Source organism: Moschus berezovskii, chromosome 9, assembly GCF_049115385.1.
Source record: "Moschus berezovskii isolate FMDL1 chromosome 9, NW_MosBer_1.0, whole genome shotgun sequence".
NCBI lineage: Eukaryota > Metazoa > Chordata > Mammalia > Artiodactyla > Moschidae > Moschus > Moschus berezovskii.
In genome coordinates, this window is record NC_142468.1 from 18,063,406 (window position 1) to 18,083,625 (window position 20,220).

The following is a 20,220-nucleotide window of genomic DNA, read 5'->3' on the forward strand; positions in this document are numbered from 1 at the left end:
AGCACTTCCGGAGACGAGCCGTCCAATCACCGGGCGCTAGACCTACGATCTTAAAACCGGAAGTATAAAGTGCGAAGAGAATAGGCCAATCAGAAAGCGAGCCCTCCTTGCCTGGGCGGGATAGATGAGAGGCTGCCTGGGAAGGGGAATGGTTCGTGTATCCGCCTGGGAGCCAATCAGAGGCCCACGCTAGAAAGGGGCGGAACCTGAGCCGCGTCGCTTGCTCCTCCACCGCCGCTGTCACCGCCGTTTGTCTCTCTACCCGGCTGAGGAGATGACCGTGGGGAGGTCTGCAGGAGCCTCCGGCGGCCCTCAGTGGAGCCATCAGGTGAGGGGAGAAAAAGAAGGAGAGGGATCAGATTTGCACCCCGGAAAGGAAACCCTGAGAAAGGGAGCTGTTTGAAACGTTGCCTTGGAGACAGACGACCTGGGCGTGTCACCGGGGCGTGGGATTCTAGCCCGCAGTGTTTGCAGACGCGAAGGCGGGCTCTTAACTCCGGGACATGAACCGCTTGCCCCTTGCGTCAGGCTCTTCATAGAATCGTAGCAGTGACCCTCAGTTTTCGCTTATTGTTTCAACCACCTCCAGGATTGTTGTCTCCATTTTGTATTATAGAAGAGAAAACAGGCACAGAGAGATTAAGAAATTTGCCCCCAAATTCAGAAGTGAAGTGAAGTGAAAGTAGCTCAGTCGTGTCCGACTCTTTACGACCCCATGGACTTTACAGTCCATGGAATTCTCCAGGCCAGAATACTGGAGTGGGTAGCCTTTCTCTCCTCCAGGGGACCTTCCCAACCCAGAGATCAAACCCAGGTCTCCCGCATTGCAGGAGGATTCTTTACCAGCTGAGCCACAAGGGAAGCCCAAGAATACTGGAGTGGGTAGCCTATCCCTTCTTCAGGAGATCTTCCCGGCCCAGGAATTGAACCGGGGTCGCCTGCATTACAGGGGGATTCTTTACCAACTGAGCTTTCAGGGAAGCCCTCCAAATTCAGAGACAGAAAGTAAATTGGTGGTCTCAGGGCTTGAGGAGTGGGGACGGGTTAGGGAAAATAGGAAGTGACTGCTAAATGGAATGAGGTGTTTTGAGAATTGGTTAAAAATTGACTGTGGTGATGGCCGCACAACTGAATATACTGAAACCCACTGAATTGTACACTGAGTTGTATGAATTGTATAATATTTATGAATTATATCAATAAAGTCGTTTTTTAGAAAAGAATTTTCCTAAAGTTACACGCTTTTCAGTAGCAAAATGAGGGCTAGGGCACACATACCTTTGACTCAGAATCCAGTGTTCTTTTTCAGCATAAGAGCCAGATCTGTGAGTACCCAGTTCAGCCGTTGCCAGGTGTCACTTGGAGGCCGGAAACAACCCTTCCCCCAACTGCAGCCAGTTAGCCTGTGCCGACTCATCATGGCCCCAGCCTGCCTCTCTAAGGATTTCTCTGCTACTGTCCTCCAACCACATTGACCCTCTTTCTACCTCTCCAAGAGTCATTTGTTCCTGCCTCAGGTCCCTGCCTCAAGGCCTTTGCACCTGTTCTTTTTTTTTGAACCCCAAACCCTCTTTCCCCACATCTTGGCAAGTCTGACATTTTTCTTACCAATCAGGTGTCAACCTGAAAGTCCTCCACAGTGAGAAAGTGAAAAAAGTCCCAGGACTGAGAACGTACAACTCAGACTGTAATAGACCCAGATGAGGCCAGCAGCAAGATCAGCAGAAATCAGTATTTCTCACGGGGCCACATTGTACCTGCAAAACAACTAATACCCTGTACTTCTAAATCATTATGCTTACTTACCAACTGCTTACCCAGTCCTACTTTGTTCTTGCCACCTTTGAATAAAAATGGCTCATTCACCCACTTACTAAACTGCCGTCTTCATGACAGCATCCATCCAGAGTTGATCCCTGTGTCCCCTAACCCTCCTCAGAATCATTCAGGACAAACCAACCCTAGAAAAAGCCCTCAACCCCCACCCCAACCAAGTTCCCTAATTTCCCAAAGTGTGTGCTAAGCTGTTTCAGTCATGTCCAACTCTTTACGATGCTATGGACTATAGGTCACCAGGCTGCTCTGTACATGGCATTCTCCAGGCAAGAATACTGGAGTGGGTTGCCATGCCCTCCTCCAGGGGATCTTCCCGACCCAGGGATCGAACCCACGTCTCTTACGTCTCCAGCACTGGTAGGCTGATTCTTTCCCCCTAGTGCCACCTGGGAAGCCCCTTCAGAAGGTATTCTGTAACAAGTTAATAAACCTAGTTCTGATCACAGGTACATTCCTAGTGGTCTTTATCTCAGTCTGTCACAGTTTTGTGGCTTTCACTGAATTATTAACGTCTTATGTTGTCTTTCTCCCTTCACTAGGATGTAAGCTTCATGAGAGTAGGGACCTTGTTTGTCTTGTTCTCAACCCAGTGCCCAACGCGCATTCAGTTCAGCCGCTCAGTCATGTCCGACTCTTTGCAACCCCATAGACTGCAGCACGCCAGGCCTCCCTGTCCATCACCAACCCCAGAACCTACTCAAACTCATGTCCATCACGTCGGTGATGCCATCCAACCATCCATCCTCTGTCCCCTTCTCCTACCGCTTTCAGTCTTTCCCAGCATTGCACATTCAGTTCAGTTAGACACCAGTAAATATTTTGTGAATGAAAGGAGTGTTTAAACCCAGTTAGATTTCCCACTTTCTAGGACTGTTTCAGCTAAACAACACTGTCTCTCCTGTTAATTACTCATTCCTAGTAAGAGGGTGGGAATTAGCTAGCATATGAGAAAAGCAGAGGTGTAGACAGGGGAAGCAGGAAAAGGGAGATTGGCAACTAGTAGGTAAAACCCCCAAAGGGCAGGTCCCAGAGTGTGGCCAAGGTCACAGGTAGGATTCCTGGAGCACAGGGGTGCATGGTGAAGGTAGGTACTCCACAAATGCTCACCACACTGCATGAACCAACTTCAGCTCTGATTCCCTTTCCTGCCCTCCAACCAAGCACAGCCTATATCCTGAGACATGAAATTTCTTTAAAGCAAGTAACACATTTTCCTTGGTCCCCTGCCCCAGTCCCTAATATATAGATTTATTTAACATGAAAGTAATAGTTACGTGTTGAAATCATAGTTTGACCCACAGTCTATTCTGTTTTGTTTTAGATATTTTCCCCCCAGTCCTCCTCAGACACAGACGAGGAGCTGAACGGGAATGGGCTGGTTTTGCCCAGGGCCAGCAAACTCAGTGAGTTCCTCGGTCCAGAGGAGGAGACAGACTCTACTTCTGACTCAACTGGGAGTTTTTTCGAGACTCTGCAGGCACTGAGGCAGAAAGACAGGTGGTGCCTGTTGGAATCCCTTTATCCGTCGGACCCAGACAGTAATGAGAGCATCTCTGAAGAGGATGAGGACCTGGAGCATTTCTTCCAAGACAAAGACAGAGGGGAGCCACAGGTGCAGTACCCCCCATCTGCGAGGTAAGGCAGTGCACAGCTCTGGCCAAGCCACCTTGTGACTCTAGGCCTCATTTTCCTCCTCAGTAAAACAAAGACCTCCTTCTGCAAGTGCCACTTACCCGGGCTCCAGCTCAGCATCAGCCATGTGTTGTGATTCCTATCCAGCAGTCCTTAATCACGCTGGGTAACCCCTAGTCAACTGAAACTTTGGGATCGATTAAAGAGATGCCTTTCCCAAATATGCTGCCTCCCTGAGAATGGCACCAAGGTCCATTTACCTTGCCAAGCCCTGCTCTGTGCCTTTATACTTTATCTCTTGTAGTATTTCTTTTCTCCTCCCAATAATCCTGTAAGCAGGTATCATTTTTGCCATTCTGCAGATGAGGAAATTGAGGTTCCAGGAGAATCTTGCTGGAGGTCACCAGCTGGTAATTGTTTGAAGCAAGTTTTGAACCTGGGCCTGACTCTAAAGCCCTCCTCCTCATCACTGCCCTCTTCTCTCTACCAAATGAAAAGATTAGAGTGCAAAGTGGAAAATTCTTAGATCAGTTCTGAGACTTCCTTCCTAGGGCTGCCAGGTTGGCCTGTGGGAAGGAGAGAGGCCGGGTTGAGAAAAAGGCAGGCCTAGAGGCAGTCAGTAAGTCATCTGCCTGCAATGCAGGAGACCTGGGTTCAATTCCTGGGTCGGGAAGATCCCCTGGAGAAGGCAATGGCAACCCACTCCAGTACTCTTGCCTGGAAAATCCCATGGATGGAGGAGCCTGGTAGGCTGCAGTTCATGGGGTCGCTAGGAGTCAGACACGACTGAGTGACTTCACTTTCACTTTTCACTTTCATGAATTGGAGAAGGAAATCGCAACCCACTCTAGTGTTCTTGCCTGGAGAATCCCAGGGATGGGGGAGCCTGGTGGGCTGCCGTCTATGGGGTCGCACAGAGTCGGACACAACTGAAGCGACTTAGCAGCAGCGGCAGCAGCAGAGGCAGTCAGTAAGTCACCTGCCTGCAATGCAGGAGACCTGGGTTCGATTCCTGGGTCAGGAAGATCCCCTGGAGAAGGAAATGGCAACCCACTCCAGTATTCTTGCCTGGAGAATCCCATGGACAGAGGAGCCTGGCAGGCTACAGTCCATGGGGTCGCAACAGTTGGACATGACTTAGCGACTAAAACCACCAGCCACCAAACCAGAGGCCTGTGGGGCTGTGACGTGAGGCTGAGAAACTAGGTGTGACCTGCTGGAAGTCGGGGCGGGGGAGGCGGAGGACCTTGGAGGAGCCGGGCATCCTGGCTGCCCCAGCCTCCACGCACACAGCTGCTCTGTCCCCCAGGTGTGGCTCCGTGAGGCGCTGCAGCTCTTGGGGTACCCTGCCCTCCCGTACTACCAAGGCTCAGCCGCCGCCACCATCCGGCTCCAGGCCTTCCTCCCGGCACAGAAGCATCAGCTCCTGGGCATCGTCCATCACCGTCCCTCAGCCGTTCCGCATGACGCTGCGTGAGGCCAGGAAAAAGGCGCAGTGGCTGGCCTCCCCTGCCTCCTTTGAACCCGAGAGGCAGCAGGCCGAGAAGCAGGGCCGGGAGGAGGCCGAGTGCCACCGGCAGTTCCGGGCCCAGCCCGTGCCCGCCCACGTCTACCTGCCCCTCTACCAGGAGGTCATGGAGCGCAACGAGGCGCGCAGGCGGGCGGGGATCCAGAAAAGGAAGGAGCTGCTCCTCTCTTCCTTGAAGCCCTTCAGCTTCCTGGAGAAGGAGGAGCAGAGAAAGCAAGCTGCTTCACAGAGGGACCTGGCTGCCGCTGCCGCTACAGCCAAAGTCCCCAAGCAGAAGGCCACCAGGAGGATCCCCAAGTCCATTCTGGAGCCAGCCCTCGGGGACAAACTCCAGGGTAAAGACATCCTTAACCTCCTGGCCCCCTCCCGCACAGAGTTACAGAGCGGGTGCTGTTGGGGAGTGAGTCGGGGTCAGGGGTCAGCCTGGCTTGGAGATGGTCTGTTCGGGGGTGGACCCACCAGAGACCTTGCTCAGTGCAGGCCCAGGCCACGGGTGGGGTTGGATCGGCCGGTACAATGGGGGTGCCTGGTCAGCAGAGGGGTGGGAGGCCCCAGGTTCATCCCGATGACCTCGTCTGTATCAGTGAGTGGATGCCAAAACCTTTGCGGCAGCAAGGCAGAGAACCACTGAGACGCCCGGGGACCAGCCTAGGCCAGCTGCCCCCAAGGAAAGGCCCCCTCCCACCTCCTGTGAGGTACTTATTTCAAGAAGCAAAGCTCAGTTAAAGGACTCTGGCTTTATTCGCTCATTGAGTAACAACGTGCCACACCCCAGGTGTGAAGAAACAGACATGGAGTTTGTGGACAAAGGAGGAAGACAGACAAATCATTACACATGTGACGAGTCACTTGCGGGGAATGAAGGGGGACGCCTGGGGGATCCTGTGGAACATGTAACAGAGTTCCTGACTTAGAGTGTGGTGAGGCGTGCAAAGTGAGGGAAGGTCCCCAGAGAAAAGTGAGCGTGGGGGCTGACCCTGAGGAAGGAGCCGTGGGGAATTAGAAGAAAAGGAATGAAGAGTGTATCGGGAAGAGACAATAGCATTGAGGGTAAGAAAGCTGAGTACATTCAAGGCATGGAAATGTAGAGGGGACAGAGGGGTGGGGCAGACAGGCACAGGCCAGGCCTGCGGCCTTGTAGGCCACGGGAGGGAGTTTGGCCTTCATCCCAAAGGCAGCAGGGAGACACTGAAGGGGTTGCATTTTGTTTTTCAGATTTTAATTTATTTGGCTGTGCAGGGTTTTCGTGTGGGATCTAGTTCTATGACCTAGATCTGTTATCTAGATTGAACCTGGGCCTCCTGCGTTGGGAGTGTGGAGTCTTAGCCATCGGGGAAGTCCCCATTGAAGGGTTTTAGGGTGGCTCGTGGTCAGATACACAGTTCAGAAAGCTCACTCTGCTCTGGGGATAATAAAGGGGGATGGGCGAGTCCAGAGAGATTGTGAACTACAGAAGCCTATTTCAGTGACTCAAGTGAGAAATTATGAAGCAGAGAGGACGAAAAAAGGCTGGCCCAGAGAGAGGTTAAAGAGGAGGAGATGGCAGAACCTGTGTCTGATTGAAATGAGAGAGGAGGCAGCACAAGTGATGTGGGCTTGGGCAGTTGAGTGGACAGTGGGACCTCTGCCCAAGAAGGGAGACCTGGGAGAGGAGCCGGGGTCTGGCCCACCCCTCCTGCTTCATCTCTGAAGAAGGCACTGTAGAAAGTGCTCAGTAAGTGTAAATGGTAGCTGCTTCTGCAGCCTGATTGGCACATAGCAGTAGTGTCCTAGTCAACATTCATTAGGGCACTCTCCAGAAAAAAAGAAAAAAAAGGAAGTTGTAGTGTTTGCCATTTTCATGGAGTAAATACTCCTATCCTGGCCAATTTCAAGCTTTCCACACGGTGCCAACTGGCTTGCAAATTCCTGGAAAGTTAATCACGGGTTTCAGCCTCGTTACACTCCATCACTGCAAGTATTTAAGAGGGAAAGCTCTCCAAACCTTTTGGTATGAAGCTTGGTCCCTTCTCACCCACTGCCACCCTGACTTCTCTTCCACAGAAGCTGAGCTCCTTAGGAAAATTCGCATCCACATGAGAGCCCTAGACACGCTCCAGAAGGCCTCCTCCCCAATTGCCCCCTCCAGTAGCCAGGCTGACCCACAGCCTCGAACAGCCACACGGACCCGGGAGGAAAAGCTTGGGTTTCTGCACACTGACTTTGGATTCCAGCCTCGGGTGAATCCTGCTGTCCCTGATTACGAAGAACTTTACAAGGCCTTCCAGAAGCGAACTGCCAAGAGGAGAGACACCTGGGAGGCAACGCGCAACAAGCCCTTCTTGCTGAGAACCGCCAGCCTGTGTCACACTCGTAGGCCCTGTGATGTCGCCGCCTCTGAAGGGAGAAAGGTGAGAGCTCAGGCAGGAGAGCCAGGGCCAAGGCACAAAACACAGGAGGGGCCAAGTCTCAATGGAAGGCACTTCTCTCAACATTTTTCTATCTTTAAAAAAAAAAAAGATACTGGCTCAGCTGTAAGCAGATTCACAGATCCTAAAAATTTAAGACCACAAGAATACTTCCCTTCCTTCCCTCAATAGAGGGACTTTGCAGAAAGAAGTCCAAGCAAGTCTGGAAGCAAGGGAGTTGGGATCCATTAGCCATGTCCCAGTACCAATTCCAAAGAATTCTTCTCATCTAATTAAAAACTTTGGGATTGATATCCAAGTCTTGGCCCTTAGATCTCATTCAGTTCAGTTCAGTTCAGTTCAGTCACTCAGTCGTGTCCGACTCTGCGATCCCATGAATCACAGCACGCCAGGCCTCCCGGTCCATCACCAACTCCCAGAGTTCACTCAAACTCATGTCCACAGAGTCGGTGATGCCATCCAGCCATCTCATTCTCTGTCGTCCCCTTCTCCTCCCACCCCCAACCTTTCCCAGCATCAGTCTTTTCCAGTGAGTCAACTCGTCGCATGAGGTGGCCCAAGTATTGGAGTTTCAGCTTTAGCATCAGTCCTTCCATACCCTTGTTTTAATCCCAAGAAAGAAATGAAGACTGACTAGTACTTCACTGCAGTTGAATCCCAGTGAAGAAACTAATTGCACATGCTGTCCCACCATCAGCCTTTGTTTCTTCTAGGAATCTCCACCGCCACCCGCCACACGCCTGTCGAGGAGTCGTTCTCTGAATGGCCTTGCTTCCCTCTCTGCCAACACCCTCCCCGTACATATCACAGACGCCACCAGGAAGCGGGAATCTGCGGTCCGGTGAGTGGTCAGGCTACATGAGGCTCATGGTGCTCGGATCTTGGCCCAAATGCTAGAATGAACCCATCTGCTGAGCCTCCTCTCCTGTTATCAGAGAGACCGAGAAAGGGGTGGAAGGGGAACCTCTGATCAGGACAGGAATTCATGTGACCCTCACACAATGAGTGCTGCAGAATGCCTAGCCATCACTCAGTCAGCCTTGGGGGACTGACTTTGTGCTGGGCACAGTGATGAAGGTGGAGATACCTCATGGAACCTACAGTGTAATATCTAGTCTGAAATACAGAAAAGCAAAGAAGCAACTATTATCATCTTGTGAGCAGTATAATGATGGGGGATATGGGGAACTTAGGGGCACTGGGCAGCCTGGGTCTCTTGTAATAGATGTCTAAGGTGAGACCTGAAGAATGAGGAGTCAAAGGCTGGAAAGAAAGAAGTTTCCAAACAGATGAAGATCCATTGGTGAAAGAGGACGCTACAGAACAGGAATTCAGAGAAGCCTGAACCTGTGTGTGTGACCCTGCCATAAAGAAGATGAGGTATCCATGGCGGAGATTTGAGATTTTCTGATTCATCTTTATTATAAGTCAGTTGGGAAACAGGAGCCTCCTTATTTTTAACTCTTTAATTGACCTGACTGTCTTGGTGGTGGTCTCATCCAGCCGGTGCCCCCAGCAGGAGTTCCTCCACCAGGCCTCTGAGCTGAAGACAGCAGGAGCGGTCACAGTTTAATAGGTGGCTTAACCCTGGGAGGACTGGCATCTCAGTGCTTTCCTGTGGGGCTCAAGGAGTGCACAGAATCTACTTGGCTGCTGAAGACCCACAACAGGGATTTTAGAAATGTATTTAGAATCTAAAGGATACTCCCTTCTTCCTCAAATTTCAGTCAGAGCTGCTACATCAAGGCTCAGTGCATCAGTATTCTGAGGTCTCACTATGATAGGTCTCATGAACCAGAGGGTGGCCCACCCGCAGAGGATGTCCACGTCTGCATTCTGGCAATAGGGAGTTTGACATATTAGCAGATTAAACTTTCCCACCCTCCTTCCTAGTATGTCCATTTGAATATAAACATCCAACTGCAAGAGTCTTGACTTTTTTTGTAGAATTCTCCATAGTACCTTGTAGAATATTTATACCAACTAAATGCTGCACGTTGACCCCAAATTGTCTGTGCATTGAAGGAGACCCATTTCCAGGTCTCTGTGGAAACGCAGATATGTATTCCCAAAGAACCATGAACTCAGGCACCTTCCGATCTACCATTTACAGCACAGTTGTCAAGGGCAGAGGCTTGGGAGTCAGACATCCTACTTCTAACTTTGGCTTTCACTTGCATGCTGGGTAGCTTTGAGCAAGTAGCTTACCCTCCTTGAGGCCCAGTCTTGTTGCCTATGAACAGGGAGACCTACTGTCCTTACCTCAGATGGCAGCTGTTAGGATTACAAAAGCTAATGACTATAAAGTACTTATTGGTGCCTGTTTGTACTTGGGTCAGTGTAGGTAGCTCAGCAAATGGTGGTTATTAGTATTACTGTTTCCAGATAGCAGGAAGCCTGAGTGTAAGAGTATTTTATCTCATGTTTTCCAGTTCAACTGATGAATTTCTCCTAGGGTAGAAACTCACTGTCCATGGTGCTGGAAAGGCTTCATCTGCCAGTGCATTTAACCACAGAATCTTATTCTTTCTGAAATCCCAGTGTGGTAAATTAGTCACCTGTTCATAGAAAAAACCAACTGACTTTCCAGAGAGGTTACTAAGATTGCTTTAAATTATACCCAGGTTTCGTTCGTTTCGTTCGTTCCGTCGCTCAGTCGTGTCCGACTCTTTGCGACCCCATGGACTGTAGCCTACCAGGCTTCTCCGTCCATGGGATTCTCCAGGCAAGAATACTGGAGTGGGTTACCGTTTCCTTCTCCAGGGGATCTTCCCGACCCAGGGATCGAACCCGGGTCTCCCACATTGGAGGCAGATGCTTTAACCTCTGAGCCACCAGGTTAGTCACCTGTATTTCTTTCTTGCCTCTTCCCTTTAGATGTTCACTTGAGAAAAAGGACAAAGCAGATGAAAGTACTCAGTGGTTGGAGATGCACAAAAAGAAGTGTCAGGCAATATCTAAATCTGTCACCTTGCGTGCAAAAGCCATGGATCCCCATAAAAGCCTGGAGGAGGTGTTCAAAGCAAAGCTGAAAGAGAATCGGTCAGTGTCCCCCATGTGTCAAAGGGATACCTATCTTGGGAGCCACTTGCCTTGAAAATGGGGTTATTACAGTAGGCTCCTGTAATCATAGTCAAGAATTTTGCCAGGCACAGTTAGGAATTTCCAATGTCTATGGGTATTATTCCATTTAACTGGAATTAAAGGTATTCCAGATTGGAAAAACCTGGAATTCACTCTAAAAGTCTTGTTAATTTCAGGAACAATGACCGTAAAAGAGCTAAAGAGTATAAGAAAGAACTGGAGGAAATGAAGAAAAGAATACAAAGGCGGCCGTATCTCTTTGAACAGGTTACCAAGGTAAATCTATTTATTTTGTGTTTTGGATGAGATGGCTCTTAGAAATTATGAAACAGTTCAATATCTGGGTATTAAACACTTCCCTTAGGCTCAGAAGATTCTATATTACTACTATCTTTCCCAAAGTAAGCAGTGCATTGGTGAACACTGTTTGGACTGATTTCATCCAAGACTGGATCCAAAGGCATCTATAAAGGGCTGTTTCTCTTCCTGGGGTTTTCACTATAGTTTCCAGTTTGAATCAGAATGGAGGTTAGATCCTAGACATACAACTGATGGCCTGGCGCTGTGGAAGTGTCTTTAACTTGCTAACGTCACCTCTCCTTCTGTAGCGCTGGTGCCCCAGGCATCCCCAGCCTCTAGAGCTGTGGCACATTTATAGGTCCTCAGGGGCTGGGATGCTCGCAAGTACCCCACAGGGCCTCTTCCAGGTTAAGTGGCTTTCCGACTACAAGATTCTCTTTAAGATGTTCTCGAGACTTTTAGGGAAGTTGGACTCAGTTGAGATTTCCCTAAGGAAGTTCTGGGGTTACTTGAACAGCCTTAGAAAGGCCACCATCCCAGACAGCTTTGAGATGCATCAGGCCCTGTAGCTCTCTCTCTCCAGAGTTTCAAACAAAAGTTGGCCTTCTGTAATGACCTGGTTCCAAATGCTGGGCATTATCAGTGCATTACTGAGGCATTTCCTGGGTCCAATCGTCCCCAGCTCCCTGCGTATTACACATACACACACATACACTGGATTGTCTTAGATTTACTTAGCAACTTAGATTTCTAAGTAAAAATTTCTCATAATGACTTTTGCTCTTTATGTTAGCTTTTTCCTAGGAAGCTCACTCTTAGATCTCAAAAGATCTTTCATCACCCTGGGAAAAATATCACTTAAATAAGCAAAAAATAACCCTTTTCTGGTTTACATACAGACCATCCATCCTGTTAAGAATGTTACTAGTACAGCTTATTTTCAGTCTGTTATGTGTAAGTGTTCCTGATGATGGTTTGGTTGCTTTTGAATCTTAAATGTTTTTAGTCCATCTTTTTCATTGTTGTCTCACTTGGTCTTCCAAAAATCTGAATCCTTGGCTGGCAAAGGTGTGGTTCCCAAAACAGCAATTGGCATCTCCTGAGAGTATTAGAAATACAGAGTTGCAGGCCCCATCTGAGAACTACCAAATGAGTATCTGCGTTGTAATCCGATCTTCAGGTAGTTCCGATGTACTTTGAAGCTTGGAAACGAGGCTCTAAGTAATTTTCATACAAATCTGTGTACAGCATTAACAGTGGGGTGGTGGGGTGGGAAAAAAGTATTAAAGCATACAGATTAAACAGGCAGTTTAGAATTACTCTGGTAATTCAGCTATAGCAGATTCATTTCTATTCCACAGGACCTTGCCAGGAAGGAAGCAGAACAGCGGTATCGAGACACCCTGAAGCAGGCTGGGCTGGATGAAGACTTTGTGAGGAACAAGGGTCAGGGCAGCCAGGCTCTACAGTGGAAGGAGCAGTGGGAAGTCGGTGACTGTCCCAGGTGAGGGGTCATCCTGCAGCTCTCAAGCTGCATCTCTAGCAGTGCCGCTGGGAGGAAGCTTTAGAACACTCATTCATATTCTGAGGTCACAATCCTATACTAACAGTATACTAAAACAGGGATCTCCAAGTAACACATTTAAATTTGGTGCGTAGTACAATTGTGAATAAAATGTAACAGCCATTGTATATTAGGTCTAGATTCCTTCAATATGAAACAGATCATATTTCCAATTTCAGTCCAATGCCTTCACGTTTGAAGAAAAATCATGTATACTTTTCAGTTCAGTTCAGTTCAGTTGCTCAGTCGTGTCTGACTCTTTGCGACCCCATGAATCACAGCACGCCAGGCCTCCCTGTCCATCACCAACTCCCGGAGTTCACTCAAACTCATGTGTTAAATTACTCTCTTTGACAAGTGAAGGTAGAAACCTTTATAGAGCCCAATAAAAGCTGTAAAATCTTGATCAAAGCCTTTATTTTCCCTTTAGCATAGTCACCATGGCTTGTTCAAATCTAGCATTTAAAAAAGTAACTCATTAGCACCAACTCCTCCATTGATATCATCTAAGTCAAAGGGGAAAAAGTATAGTATCTCCATTACTCTCAAATTTTGTTAAGTCCTAGCAGCCCTTCCCCTAATTCCTATCTCAGTTTTCCCCCTAGAAATTTGCCTTTCTACCCCATACAGAATAATAATGTTGAAACCATGCTTATGCCTTACATGATGGTTCCTTTAAAAGTTAAAATTGTATAATGCTTTAATTTATTCTGCAGCACTCATGAAACTATAAAACTTGGCATCAGGAACCCACAGCAGGATTTAGAAGAATCTCTGGAACAGCTTTCAAGTCCCAAGAAAGAACTGGAGGAGCTGTCTTACGAATTACCAGATAATCTCAGAACACTTGCTTAATAGGATACTTATAATACTGCTTTTGAATAACATCAAGCAGCAAACTTGGGGTTGAGTCAAGGCGGGCAAAACTTGGATTTTGAGTCATGGTTACTTCTGGAGAATGGGGGAAAGAAAAGTAGATAACAGAGAATGATCCAAGTTAAATCAAAGTGAGAAGTTCAAGATGGACAGATCAGAGCTGATTAATGGTTCATTCTTTGTGCCTCACACTTGAGCATATGTACAGAAAAAAGGTGTTAAGCCTTCCTGGTTAGGAAACAAATGGGTCATATGGGATAACTATAAGACAGCAGGAGATAGAAAAGAGACTGCGAAATATTGTCCTGCTGGACTATCGGCCTAGCATTGCCAGATAAACCACATTTTCAACAGAAACCAGAAATTTGCATGTTGGCAACTAATTTAAAAATTACTGGGAATCCCCTGGTGGTCCAGTGGTTAGGACTCTGCTTTCACTGCCAAGATGCAGGTTCATTCCCTAGTCAGGGAATTAAGATCCCACAAGCTGCATGGCCTGGCCACCCCCACCAAAAAAAAAATTATTTGGAAATAATGTGTGGGCAAAGCAATTCACATTTGTGTATCAAATTCAGCCCATGGGGGATGACACCTTTGCAACCCAAAATACAGGGTTTCTCAGTCTCAACACTACTGACATTTTGAGCCAGATGACACTTTTGGGTGAGGGAGCTATACACTGTAGAATGTTTAGCAGCACCCCTGGCCTGTACTTACTAGAGGCCAATAGCATCCCTCTCCCCAGTTTTGACAACCAAAAATGTCTCCAGATATTGCAAAGCCCCCTGGGTGGCAAAATGTCCTTGGTCGAAGATCACTGTTCTAGTATAAAGATAAGTGTAAGTTCTAGTATAAAACTGGCATTTTAGAAGTATGAACTCAGGGTAATTATGCATGTCATTAACAAACTAAGAACTATCACTGTAATTATTTAAAACAGCAGTTAATTATTTGCTGTATCTGCTCAGAATATGCCACTGTGTGCATGTATGTACTGTGTCAGCATGAGGTTCATTTTAATAAATTGGAAACTTCTTCTGACAGCCATGACATTACTAGTAGGTGATCTTTGGATGCTTTTCTTCTCAGCAATAATAATTAGATATTCTCGTTCAGTAACTATAAAGACAGGATGATAGCAAGAGTGCCTGCTCTAACAGGAGAATTTTGATCATGTTTCAAGAATATATGTTATTATTGCCATTTTTCCAGACTCAAACATGGTCCTTTTGGTGATGACAAGAGTGATACTCTAGTAACTACCATCTGGGTTTGTTAGTTGGAGATGAAGATGCTCATATGAGGTGCCCCAAGACTTCTGAGCTCAGTTTTACCTGCATGGACTCCTAAGGGTAAATCAGTGCCCCATCTTAAAGGGAAAGGCTGAATTATTTTCTTAATCTACTAAGAAAACAAATTTGTTTAAAACAAGGAGCCAAAGAACTGACCAGCTGTTTTATTTAAAGGAAAAACAATTGAAGCTCTGAATCATATTTTTAACTTAAAAAAAAAAAAACAACCTCAACATGCTACTGTATGTTCCATAAACAAAGAAAGCAAAGTGGCCAAGTAGAGGTGATTAGGACAAGATAGTACCTCAGCTTGGGCCAAGCAGGGATTCAAGTAATTTATTTTTTTGCAGCCCAGTGGCGGAGAGTCTCTTACTCAGGTTGCTAAAGGGAGAATGTCACAACAGGACTGACATCACACCCTTCTCCAAAGCAACAAGGCATCTTGAAAGCTGAACTTCTTGGTGAAGTTTTATGGTTGGTGGCAGGATTCAATTCACCCAAGTGAAAAGACAGCTCAGTCTGGGATGAAAACTCTTCAAAGGAAAACCTCCCCTCAACAGTCTTACTGAGAAACCACAGCCAACACGTAATCAAACTCACTTTTGGGAGAAGTCTATCCCAAAACTGTGCAGTGGGAAGAGAGGTAGGTCCAGTTACCCAGCCCATATTCACTGCTTTCTTCCTTGTCTGCATCGGATGGTAACTGAAGAGAAGCTCTCCTACATTCATTTTCTAGGCCAGGAAAGATGAACAGAGACAAAGAGGGGTCCTTTATTGTTTTGGTTCTGGCAAATTGTGAGCCATAACGATCCTGTTCCCACTGAATGCACTCTGGGATTAGACAAAGCTGCTCTTCCAGGAGTCAGCACCCATGGCTCATGTCCGTCTTTCAGTTAAATCTCCTTGGTTTAGTAACTGTAAGAGATTAAAAACAAATCTGGAATAGTTACCAGTGAATAATAGGAAAAATAACTCATACTAAGTGAAAGGTTTACAACTGGGGGTGGGGAATACACTACAAGGGTGAGTCAGGGACAGCTAGTTCCAAAGCAAGAGACATGCACAGACTGATAGATCTCATTTATATACTGACCTTGGGACAGCACTTTGACCACTTGATGCTGTCATTTCCACTATGGCAGTAAGATATCCTGATGATAATATTCTATAAGCCAAATTATTATTTGTGTAATCACACTCACTATTCAGGCAAATCAGAACTGGTGGAACCAAATATCTTACATCAATCAGTTAACCAAAGTACTATTAATCCAAAGTCAGTTAACCAAAGGCTGCAGGTTCAAGTAGAAGTAAAAGGAATGGGGTTCTGCATGAAAACTACAACCCAGTCATGAAAAATCAGAGATTTCCTGGCCTTAAAATACCTTTCCTGTGATGAGGAAGACAAGCCTGAGAGTCTCCAATAGGATGGACATTCCACTCTATACCCAGGGTTCCTACTGTAAAGTGGTTTTGTATAATAATTGATGAAACTGAGTTCTATTTTATTATGAAAACAAAATGAGATGGGAATAATACAGTGAAAACAGGATAAACACTGAGTTTGTTATAAAATCTAATCAAATTCTGAGCTGGAGATATATTTGGTGATCTTAATTTAGATGAAGGTAATTTACATAGTAGGATTTAATGGTATGGAAGTTAAAGAAGTTTAAAGAAAAGCATAAAACGTACAGAAAGAAACTACAAATCTGATTTGAAGATGTGTGGTAGACATTAAGAATGGTATGTATTTAATCTAGACCAAGAGCCACATGTTTGCACTCAAACTTAGCAATGGCACTTTTGAGAAATGTTAAAGAATTGGTAATTTCTGTTTTCCTTCTTTTTTTAATTGGGAAATATTCTAAGATAAAGTCAAAGCTAGCTGGCAATCATTTATACTGGTTCTTCAGTTCAAGAATGTAAACTCAGTGGGGCTACAGAACCCCATTTGGGAAGACCTTTAGTCTATAAGAGGTCAAAAGCCCTTGGGTCTCTGCTGGGTCTGCACAGTGAACCCTCTGATTCTCAGAAGACCTGGTCACACTGAGGGAAAATCAAAACTGTCCAATCTGAACCATCTGAGTGAGAGTTAACTTATAGTTCTTCATATATTTTCCATGACAATTTCTGATACTTGACTTGGTTGTTCTCTGATATTCTTGATAAGTTATCTTTATTTTTAGAGCATATTTACAGGAATCCAATTAGAACTCCATCAACAGATTCTTATAGGTCTGATCTACAATGCATGGTGATCTTTAAGAAACAATTTGGAATGGCTATATGTTGTTTTAAGATTTGCTACTGCCTTCTCCTGCTCTGGCATCTGAGAATAATCCCTAAGGAATCAATATTCCTCATTCACTGGTAGAATGGTCAGTTAGTAGCTAGACCCTGGATGAGGAAAAAGATGAAGCCTGGAACCTTTGAGGGCTGATAGCCTGAAAAAAAATGAAAGGTACTGGAGAATGTGAGAAGCCTACCTTGACAAGGAAAAGGAGGGGATGAGCAATGGAAATGCCCTGATGACAGGAAAATAACAGTGGTAAAGGAAAATAAAATAAGTGAGGCTCAGACAGAAGTTATATTTGTATACACACAAGGATCCGTGAGGAAAACGTGACCGTGCAGGATGTTCAGTTGCATCTAAGAGTGGCACGTTCCTCTGGCAGCATCCACAATTAAGCGTCTGAGGCTTCCATTATAGGCCCTTGTGTTCTCCTGGGGTGAAGGCCAAATTTTCTTTTTTTCAGACAGTTTGTGTTATTGTGTCTGCCTGAGGCTGTCAGTGAGCATCACCCAGACAAGGACAATTTGAAGCCAATTCCATGTTCAAGAGAACAAATGTACTATTATTGGACTTTATGCATACACAAAACTGACCATGTCATACCCCATTTAAAAACATGGCGTGTCTCCCCAGTGCCCCCAGGATAAAATCATGTCCTGTAAGACCCTCCAAGAGAGGAACCAGCTTCTCTTTCCTGCTCTCATTTTTCCATTCCACACCTTTCTCTCCATTCCAAGTCCATTACACTCAACCCATTGTGGTTCCATAGCTGGGCATGCTCCCTCTCACCTTCTGCCTTTGTACATACTGCTACCTTTACACATGTTAAATTTCTTCCAAATCCCTCCCACGTCTGCATCAAGATGATTGCTATTCATCCCTCAGGTCTCAACTTAAGCTCTAAAATTTATTCCATGACTTCCCCCAAGACTAGCACCACTACCCTGAATAAAATCTGCTGGTTATTGCCCTTCCCATTCTAAACTCTCTGCAGAGCACAACTGCAGGGGCATTATTTATATAGCTATGGTGTTATAAAAGGTAGAGGTCCTAACTCTGACTATAAGCTCTTTGAGGCAGAGATTGTATCTACTACTGTATAACTAGTACCCAGCAGGGTGCCTTGCGCTAAGTATCAGAGGATATCAATAAATTGTTAATTTTATTGGGTATGATAAAGATATAATTATGAGAAACTATTTATCTGTTAGAGGTATATACTGAAATACTTACAGATACATATATTAGTATCTGTTGAATGAATTAAGTCTTCATACATTTGGCATTTATTTGGGGTAATATGGAGTGCTTCAATTAAAAATGGTATTTAGTAGTATGGGAGAGAAAAGCTCCAAAGTTTCAAACATTAAAAAAAAGAAAACACTGAGTGTTGTGGATTGGTATGTCAGGTAATTTGTACTAAGTACAAAGAGAAGGAAATGATTTTCCTGAACTATTCAACCCAATGGTCAATGAAAGTATTTCTTTTATAGAAGAACCACAGTTAATAAAAGAAGGAAAAAAGAGAATCAGAATATCACTGTTTAAGCCCTAATGAAAAAACAGATCTAGGCCATGATAACTAATGGTTGCGAAAGCTTTTACATAACCCAGTGGTCAATCTTCTCTGTAAGAGAACAACTGAATATCATGTCTCTCCTGATGAAACCTAGTAGGAAGTGAGAGAACCACCACCAAAATATTCTTACCAAGGGAAAAATAAACAGGAACCTAATCAAACCCCTAAATGTAACTACCAGTTTCCAGGATATCTGTGGATAGAGAAATGTATCAAGCAACAAAGGGAGTCAACCAGCTAAAATAAAAGTGTGGGAAATTATTCTGAACAAATAATCCAATTCCTTAAATAGACAGCTATACTGAAAAAAAGAGGGGTGGACTATTAGAAATAAAAAACGAATTATTAACCAAATTCAATATATAGGCTTTGTTTTCAAACCAGCCAACCATAAAAAGGTATTTCTGAGAAAAAATTTAAAAGGCTAAGTATCAGAAGATATCAATAAATTGTTGTTAATTTTATTGGGTATAATACAGATATAATTATGAAAAACTATTTATCTGTTAGAGGTATATACTGAAATATTTACAGATGAAATGTCTTGTGATCTGATTTAAAATACTCCAGTGTAAATAAAAACATCAACAGCAGCAAACAGTAGGAGGGAAGTGATAAGAATTGTAGACAGTTAATTGTTGAAGATGGGTTGATACCTTCCTGGGTTCATTATACTAATCTCTTCCTCAGTATATATACTTTTTGAAAACTTCCATAATAAAAAATTTTAGACAGATATATGAAGCAGGGAAAAAATAAAGGAAGGCTCCACATGAGACATGTTCCAAAGCAGTCACCAGGAGAAGGAGACTTAGGAAAGAACCAATGATAACAAATAACAAAAGCTTTCAATATAACATAAGCAAGAATGAAACAATGGGTCAGAATGATAAATAGAAGGAAGGGTTCTGGCAAAAACAGCATGCTCAAGCCTTGTGAACTTGGGTATCCTCAGAAACATTACAGAAAAATTGAGGCTACTCAAACAGGAGGCAGGGTCATTTGAACGCTGTAATGGTGGACTGTGGTCTAAAAGTTATAATGAAAAGTAAAAGATACTCTAATGCCAAAGCCAGGATATACAGGCTTTGGGAAAAGCGTGTGCATATAAAATAAGCTCATGATGAAGTCATCTACCTCCACAACACAAGGCCAGTAAAAGGACAATCCAAAGATTCTAGAAGCCCGACTGGTTTTCATTCTGTTTTCTGGATCAGAACCAAACAAACAGAGTAAGGGGTGCTTAGAATCAACCTGAAAGCCCTCTTTGATTTAGGTAATAGTTCTTACTCAACAAGCAAGTGGACACATTCCCACATGCTCAGTTGGTTCAGCCTGGTTATCTCTCAGACAAACAACCCTGGCAAAATGAATGATAAATTAGGGCATGTGTATCAAGGAAACTAAAGTTGACAGCCCCAGATGTGAATGACCAATTTGTCAATTCAGGAGACCCAAACACTCAGGTTAGCTTAAAGGAAGATATTCCAGTCAAAGTCTCCAGGAAAGGGAAACAGTAATGTTTTTCAGATCCTCTGAAGTAGATTCCCAATCATTCCCCACCTTACTCTCCACAGAAACAAAGGGCAAGAGACAGATTTACCTCCTGCGGATTTACAGCAGTTAAGACAGAAACCTCATACGACTGCCTCCCTGACTGCATGGTCGCCAGGTGATGTGTCACATCAGGCACTGAAGACAGGGGACGTGGGGACCCTTCAGCAAGCACCTCTGAAACAGCAGAAAAAGGTCTCAGTGCAAGTGAATCCAAAGATTTCCCTACCTTTATTATCAATTCTCTCATTAAGAATGCTCAAACTGTTCC

General features: G+C 45.2%; 2 protein-coding genes across 6 annotated transcripts in view; one reads left to right on the top strand and one right to left on the bottom strand.

The window, feature by feature from the left end:
- Positions 1 to 213: 213 nt before the first annotated feature.
- FAM161B (FAM161 centrosomal protein B) lies at positions 214 to 14,278 on the top strand. 2 transcript variants are annotated; one of them, XM_055436483.2, is made up of 9 exons: positions 214 to 328; positions 3,158 to 3,471; positions 4,778 to 5,331; positions 7,040 to 7,386; positions 8,118 to 8,245; positions 10,282 to 10,446; positions 10,665 to 10,764; positions 12,150 to 12,292; positions 13,069 to 14,278. In XM_055436483.2, exons 1-9 carry the CDS (start codon positions 275 to 277, stop codon positions 13,205 to 13,207), a joined length of 1,944 nt encoding a protein of 647 aa, XP_055292458.1. In that variant the 5' UTR covers positions 214 to 274; the 3' UTR covers positions 13,208 to 14,278. The 2 variants fall into 2 exon arrangements, with proteins under 2 accessions (XP_055292458.1, XP_088695584.1); XM_088839458.1 differs by lacking the exon at positions 10,282 to 10,446.
- Positions 14,279 to 14,669: 391 nt separating this feature from the next.
- Positions 14,670 to 20,220, bottom strand: part of ZNF410 (zinc finger protein 410) — a 39,484-nt gene continuing 33,933 nt past the window's right edge. For 3 of the 4 annotated variants that reach the window (XM_055436485.2, XM_055436484.2, XM_088839459.1), the window contains 2 exons: positions 19,999 to 20,126; positions 14,670 to 15,435 (listed from right to left, as the gene is read on the bottom strand). In XM_055436485.2, the coding sequence (XP_055292460.1) occupies positions 15,397 to 15,435; positions 19,999 to 20,126 (167 nt within the window). In that variant the 3' untranslated portion in view covers positions 14,670 to 15,396. The remainder of the gene's footprint in view (positions 15,436 to 19,998; positions 20,127 to 20,220) is intronic. The other variant, XM_055436486.2, reaches the window with a different exon arrangement.